Source organism: Oryza sativa, chromosome 1 (assembly GCF_034140825.1).
Source record: "Oryza sativa Japonica Group chromosome 1, ASM3414082v1".
Classification (NCBI taxonomy): Eukaryota; Viridiplantae; Streptophyta; class Magnoliopsida; order Poales; family Poaceae; genus Oryza; species Oryza sativa.
In genome coordinates this window covers 40,101,673-40,108,869 of record NC_089035.1, presented here as the reverse complement: position 1 = coordinate 40,108,869, position 7,197 = coordinate 40,101,673, and the positions used below count along the sequence as shown (strand labels likewise).

The 7,197-nt window shown below is 39.8% G+C and overlaps 1 protein-coding gene across 1 annotated transcript; it reads left to right on the top strand.

Annotated features, from left to right (window-relative positions):
- The first annotated feature begins 687 nt into the window (after positions 1-687).
- On the top strand, positions 688-6,948 carry LOC4324977 (uncharacterized). Its single transcript, XM_015766565.3, has 12 exons — positions 688-987; positions 1,453-1,526; positions 1,596-1,660; positions 1,892-1,984; positions 2,063-2,164; positions 2,300-2,464; positions 2,569-2,657; positions 2,728-2,849; positions 3,235-3,416; positions 4,727-5,011; positions 5,112-5,259; positions 5,995-6,948. The coding sequence occupies exons 1-12, from the start codon at positions 854-856 to the stop codon at positions 6,333-6,335; spliced, it is 1,800 nt and encodes a 599-aa protein (XP_015622051.1). The 5' UTR covers positions 688-853; the 3' UTR covers positions 6,336-6,948.
- Positions 6,949-7,197: the final 249 nt, after the last annotated feature.

The following is a 7,197-nucleotide window of genomic DNA, read 5'->3' as shown; positions in this document are numbered from 1 at the left end:
TCTGAGATTTTGATGAGTTTCATCCAAATTCAATATAATTATGATTGAGCATTACTCCTAAAAAAGAATGTTGGGTACTTGAGTTGGCCTTCTGTTTCGGGCTCTGGCGGAATAACGGTTTTCACGAAATCTGATGGAAAGCCGATAGATTTCGAACAAATTTCATAAACCAATTGTTTATTGGATGGAACTTTTCTTTGATGGAACATAAACCAAAATTTGAATAGAAAATTATCTAAGTTTACTGATAAGCTCGCGAAAACCGGTCGGCTTTGGCGAAATTCTGAGCGAAATCATCGAAATTTTAACCGGTAACTATAAAAAGAGATAAATTGAAAGTGTTTTCGTTTTTTTTTCATTCGCTATTATTTTCTTTCCTAGTATAAAGTTCGGTAACTACACGGAATACATCAAATTTTTTTTGAAAATTTATATCTCAATAGGTTATATGAATATCATACTATTTATAAGATTTTATTGAATTGTTTCCTTGTTTATCAATTCAAATTTGAAGTTGGATGAAACTCATTGAAATCTCAAACGGCTTCTACTTTCGAGCCTCGTCGAAACCTCGAAATTTGGTGAAATTCAACCTTTTGGTCAGAATTGTGAGCCTGTTAATCCAATATTCTTTTTTAGAAGTAATGCTTAACTATAAGAAAGAATGTTGGTTACTTGGGTTGGGCCAAGCCAACCAATCGCCGGCCCACAGAAAACAGCGAATCACGCGACGCGAAAGGACGGAGAGAGAGGACTGAGGGAGAGCTGGAGAGCGAGAGATTCCGGCGTCTCCGCCTCGCCGTCCCCCGTCTCCCCGCCGCCGCCGCCGCCGCAGTAGCAGCCGAGGCCGGTCATGCTAGCCGACCTCAACGTCGACCCGCCGGAGAGCGACGGCGAGGACCAACCACCAACTCCCAACCCCAACGTAAACCCCGCCACCGCCGCCGTCACCGCGGCGACGGTGGTCGCCATCGATTCCTCCACTAGGTACGCGCACGAAGTTAATTCTCGATCTGACCGTACATGATTTCTTCTGCTTGTGCCCTCATGTCCCCTGAAGTAGTTTGGAATTGAACGTCAGATTCGCGGCCCTCATGGTCGTTTGTCGCAACCCTAGAATTTATACAGGACAAAGTGATTTTTGCGTCTATGGGACAATAGTCCTGTCATGGCATGTTTTTTGTTTGGCGTATTCATCTGAAATGAGCCATCCTTTAGATTTTCGTTGCTAGCTGAATTTATTTCATAGGATCATTCTGTAAATTTTAACTCCGAAGCTTAATTATTACTTCTAAAATTCGTACAAAGTTCAACACTAGATAATATTTGATAGCACTTATCTCACTGCTCTAAACAAATATCACTGGGCTGATAAACTCTCTGGCTTAGAAGTTATGGTCTATTAGTTCTCCATTGTGTCTGGTCATTGATTCTAGCTGATTGTGTTCACAGGAGTAGCAATGATGAGGGTAGTTTGGCAAAAAGCGTGATCACAACGAAGGAACCTGATACTGTTGAATGCGAAGGTGACATGCAAAGTAGTTGAAGAATAGTTCTCTTTTGTGAATCGATTATTTATTGTTCTTCATTAGCAGATGCTGATCAACATTGTCAAGGGGCTTCTGTTGCACGCGAAGAGAAAGTTAGCAACCTGAAAGCTGTAAGTGCTGGTCTTAATGGCACTGAACAACAAACATTTATAATTTCGTATCCCTTTTGTATATGCAACTTTACATGCAGTAGCTAAGTGAAAACAAAATGGTATTTAAATACTATTTACTATCATGCAGGCCTTTTTTTAGCATTACATTATCCTAATTAATATGCCCATGGCGATTTGAATGCACATAGTCAGCATACGTATCGCTAAAACCGGATCGTCCTTTTGCAGGCTTTGGTACATGTGGCACGGAAGATGCCTAAAAATGCCCATGCACATTTTATGTTGGGTTTGATGTACCAAAGGCTTGGTCAGCCACAGAAGGTGAATGAATCTTCACTTTGAAAAATTGAAGTTATTTATTTTCTGCATAAAGCTCAATTGGCTGCAGAAATCTTCCAGGCAATAGCGGCATATGAGAAGTCATCTGAGATATTGTTACAAGATGAAGAAGAAGTTCGAAGGCCTGATTTGCTCTCATCAGTGAGGATACACCATGCTCAGGTGCACCAGCTTAACAACGATTCGTGATTTGATCTTCCTTTATATTCTTGGAAGTTAGAATCAGCTCTTTTCTCTGGTTGCCTATATAATTAGAACTATTTAGTCACACTTTGACTCGGTTACTTCCTAATGCAGTGCATTTTGCAAACAAGTATGGGTGACACTTTTGATGAAGAGCTTGAATCTGGTGAACTAGATGAAATCCTTGTTAAAATGAAGAGTTCAGTTGAATCTGACCCCAGACAGGCAGCTGTTTGGAATATCCTTGGTTTGGTTCTTCTTCGTAGTGGTCAGCTTCAGGTACTGATGCACTAAAACTTTTGCATTTGTTTGCATTGATCAGTATCTAGACTGAAGTGTCAATGAACTAACTGTTTGCTGATTTTTTTTTTCATCATGTACAGAGTGCTATCTCAGTTTTATCTTCTCTGACGGTTGTTGCTCCAGATTACTTGGACTCTCTTGCGAATCTTGGTGTTGCCTACATTCAAAGGTTTGAACGGTAAATATCATTTCGACTTCCGTTTTCTTCCTTCTGATTGTTAACACTTGTGAATATCCAGTGGGAATCTAGAACTGGCCACAAAATGCTTTCAAGAACTTGTTATAAAAGATCAAAACCACCCAGCTGCTCTGGTGAACTATGCAGCTCTCCTTCTCTGTAAATATGGATCTTTTGCTGCAGGTATTCCAGCAACTTGATTGTCATGCTCTCTATGCTTTTCTTATCATGGTATACATGCTGACTAGTCACATTGCCATTTTAGAATCATGCCGCTCTCAGTATTATTTAGCTGAGCAAAGTTTGAACTGTGTGAAACTGTTGGAGATATGCTGTGATACCCATAAATCAATTGGGAGTCATGAAGGGCATACTGTGCAAACATCTAGTCCACACGGTTATCCCGGTGTCCTGATTCTATAGCCAAATCGATTTCACTATTGGACTTGCTAACAACATTACTTGTTTACTTACCAATATAAAACTCCAAAACAAGGGTAATCATTACAAGGGTTTATTGATGAATACTTCTTAATTTGCTTATATCTAATATTTCACTACAAATCAGGGTCAGGTGGTAATGTTAGTGCAGGCTCTTGTCTGCATCAGAAAGAAGGCTTAGCTGTTGCAAAAGAGTGCTTACTTGCAGCAGTGAAGGCTGATCCTAAAGCTGCATCAGTATGGGTTAATCTTGCAAATGCATATTACATGGCTGGTGAACACAGAAATTCAAAGAGATGCTTGGAACAGGTACCAACTATTGCTATTTTCCTTTATTAACATTAGCATTTCATAAAATACAAAAAAAAAATCCTAAGAAATTAATAAGTTATCTATGTAACAAATCAATAATTATTTATGGAAATGGATATCCGTGTTGGGAAATACGAAACCTTTATAGTCCTTGCTGCAGCACCCTGCTACAGTACTGCAGTAATCCATGTTACGGAAGGCTGCGTTCCCCGGCACGCAAAACGAAGCACGTATTATTGCATGATTAATTAAGTGCTAACTTTTTTTTTGAAAAATGGATTAATATGATTTCTTAAAACAACTCTCGTATATAATTTTTTTTTGCAAAAAACACACCGTTTAGCAGTTTGAAAAGCGTGCGCGCAGAAAACGAGAGAGGTGAGTTGGGAAAACTGTGGGAAGAACACAGCCTTACAGTACCATGCGTAACGACTATACTATATGCTCGTTAGCTCGTAGCTTCCATTACCAACCTGTCTGGATTTACTGTTCACATATTATACTAAAAATTTGTCTACCAGATATCCCAATTGTATAAATTATTTGATGGCTACCAACCTGTCTGGATTTACTGTTCACATATTATACTAAAAATTTGTCTACCAGATATCCCAATTGTATAAATTATTTGATGGCAATTTTCTTCTGTATCATATTAAACTATTTATATGTGTTTGTATGCACCTACTTTATACCAATAAGGTATTGCATAAATTTTGGATGTCAAGTTCATAGCCACAGCATGGCATTAATATGATTACGTCTGGAGCCAACTAATATGGTTCAATTACTTGGCAACATGACAAAAGGAAATATTGAGCTGGGTGGAGACTGATTACTGTATACCATGCTGAAAACATGCTTGTAGCATGGTGGTAAGTCCTCCAGTTGTGAGGCTACCAACCAGGGTTCACCCTGGTTCTCACAAAAAAGGCTTCCTCGTTGTATGTTGCCCTAAAGTACAGGTTAAGACACGGCCTGTGGCAACAGAGTCCCCATATGAGTAAGAGCCGGCTTTCGGGGCCTTCTCAACCTTAAATGCAAGATCTTCGGGATGTCCCCTTGGGCCTAGTTTTTTTTTACTGTGTACCATACTTTTACTCCTCTTTTCCTGGCTACTGCCAGTCTGAGCTGTTTATTTTTTATGTCTACGAGCTTATGGAATACAAACTTAAGTACTATCTTCCCCACAACTGCGACCCTCTGTTGCATTTTATGGTGGCATATGTTGTCAAGGCTTAGACATACATGGAAAGACAGATCTGAGATTTTTTTTAAAAAATAACTTTTTGGATTATTCTGTGCAGGCAGCAAAGCATGAACCCAGTCATATGCCCGCTCGGTATGCTATTGCAGTTCACCGAATCAGAGATGCTGTCAGATCACAGTGTTCTGATGATCAACTTCTTTGGGCTTCAAATGAAATGGCAACAGTTCTAAAAGAAGGAGACCCTTCAGCAGTTGATGCCCCAATTGCATGGGCAGGGTTGGCAATGGCTCATAGGGCACAGCATGAAATCGCTGCTGCTTATGATACTGAACAAATTAATCTGAGTGATGTAGAAGAGCGAGCTCTTTATACACTAAAACAGGTGATGACCTGCAAAGTACCACTGATACTTAAATTGACCTAAATCTGAACTGGTAAGTTTAAAATGATGCTGTTGTCTTATTTTTACCTCTTATTTGCAGGCTATCCAAGAGGACCCAGATGATGCTGTTCAATGGCATCAACTTGGTTTGTACAATATTTGCACCACTCAGTTTAGCCGATCGGTAAATTTCCTTAAAGCTGCTGTAGCTCGTTCGCCAGATTGCAGCTATGTGTGGTCAAATCTTGGTAAGTTTTGATCTAGTTCAATCCTGTTTATATCTCTATAGTCAAATAAACCACCACATTGGAACAATGAGTTATACCAAGGTTCTTCCACACTCTTTGAGCTTTGTTGCACTTACACATCACAATCATATTTCAAGTCTAAACTATTCTATGGAAGTGATAGTTCTTTTAAATTGGTAGACTGAGATGTTATTATATGCTCACCACTGGAAGCCTAAATGTGACCTGCTAACATACTTTTCTTTTTTGTGATTAACTATTTTTCTCTCTAATATATAAAATATACTGCGGGGGACTCCCCTGCAATGATTTGGTAAAAAAAAAAAATTCTTACCTGGTTCAGGAACTGAGCCTTGCTCATTTTGTGGGACTTATGAGTTAATGTCACCATCACCTAAGTGTAAGTGGTTGGTGCGCAACTTCCTGGTTAAATCAATGCCAAGCTACTGCTAATCCTTGCTATCCCACTAGTTTGTGCGAAACAAATATAGCTACCTGGTTCGAATTACTGCAATCTTCATTTTTTTAAAAAAATAAAATAAAAATTCCAGCGTACATCTTGTTTTTAACTACCTATCTAATCTGTTTCAGAAATTCCTGAGCCATTCCCCTAGTCAACAAAGAAACTAAATAACCATAACATTATTAGTTCACTGAGTCTCTCTCGTTTACGTTTCTGTAATTTAACTATGCACCATATGATTGCTATCTGAAAATAAATTCGTGTTGTCACAGGTATTGCATTGCAACTATCAGACGATTCATCCTGTGAGACTGTATATAAACGAGCACTCATCCTGTCTTCAAGCCAGCAGTCGTATGCAATCCTCTCCAATCTTGGAATTCTTTACCGACAGCATGGGAGGTATGAACTTGCAAGAAGGATGCTACTGCGGTCGTTGGAACTATGTCCTGGACATGCCCCAGCCAACAACAACCTGGGGCTTGTATCTATTGCAGAGGGCCGTTATGAGGAAGCTATTAGCTGTTTTGAGAAGTCTCTGCAATCTGATCCGCTGCTTGATGCTGCCAAATCAAACTTGGCAAAAGTTCTCGCATTGTCCAAGAAACAGTAGATGAACAAAAGACAAAAGATGCCCTTTGACTAGAGCTTTAAACATGAACAGCATTCATAATGTAGAACGTCGCAATGGAGCTAACTCAGAAGCTGATAGTACTTGGTGGCTATGGACTTCTCACAGGTTCACAGGTCACAGCATAAGGAACTGCAGCTTCATATGGTTCCCTTGGAATTTGACTAAATTATTGCCCTTTGTGCAGAGGACCATAAGGCCCTGGAGTTGGTCCGCCAGTTGTACAAGCTATGAGCTATCCATAGTGCCCCTTCACTCTAGTGAAGGCTCACGTTTTGAAGTATAAAATTTCATTGTAACAAGCATGTACTAGGATTTCCTACTACTGCAGTACATAACACCTCAGAAGTTTTAGGCTTTTAGCTGTAATAGCTGTACCAGTCCAAGCTTTAGCTGTAAACAATTACAACATTAGTCTTGTGGCAAACGATGCTAGATGCTGGCTTTGCCATTGAATTCGAATCCATGTAACCTCTGTTGGTTTGATCCGAAAACATTCATTAATTAATGTTGCAAAAACTAAGGTGCGACCCATGCGTCTTAGTTTTTATTAAGACTGCAGGGAAACAACTAGCCCTTAATTCATTGCCCCCTAGCAATTTTTGTCCGGTGTTTCTTTGGAGATTCTTAGGGCTTTCATCTGTGCCCGGTAATTCTAGGACTCTGGGCGGCGGGTGGATAAGGGCAGTCGGTGGATCGGTGATGGTGGCGTGGGCAAAATGGGGCGAACGGGAGGGGGAGAAGGTCAGCACATGTCATATCTTATCTTAGGTTAGGTTGATTTATTTTGATACGGAGGAAGTATTTGTTTGATTGTTTCACATTAATATTATTTAAGAATGTC

Coding starts and splice junctions, on each gene's coding strand:
- LOC4324977 (XM_015766565.3), top strand. CDS start 854: ATGCTAGCCGACCTCAACGTCGACCCGCCGGAGAGCGACGGCGAGGAC. Junction 1,661..1,891: donor AAGTTAGCAACCTGAAAGCT/GTAAGTGCTGGT, acceptor GTCCTTTTGCAG/GCTTTGGTACATGTGGCACG. Junction 2,658..2,727: donor GGTGTTGCCTACATTCAAAG/GTTTGAACGGTA, acceptor GTGAATATCCAG/TGGGAATCTAGAACTGGCCA.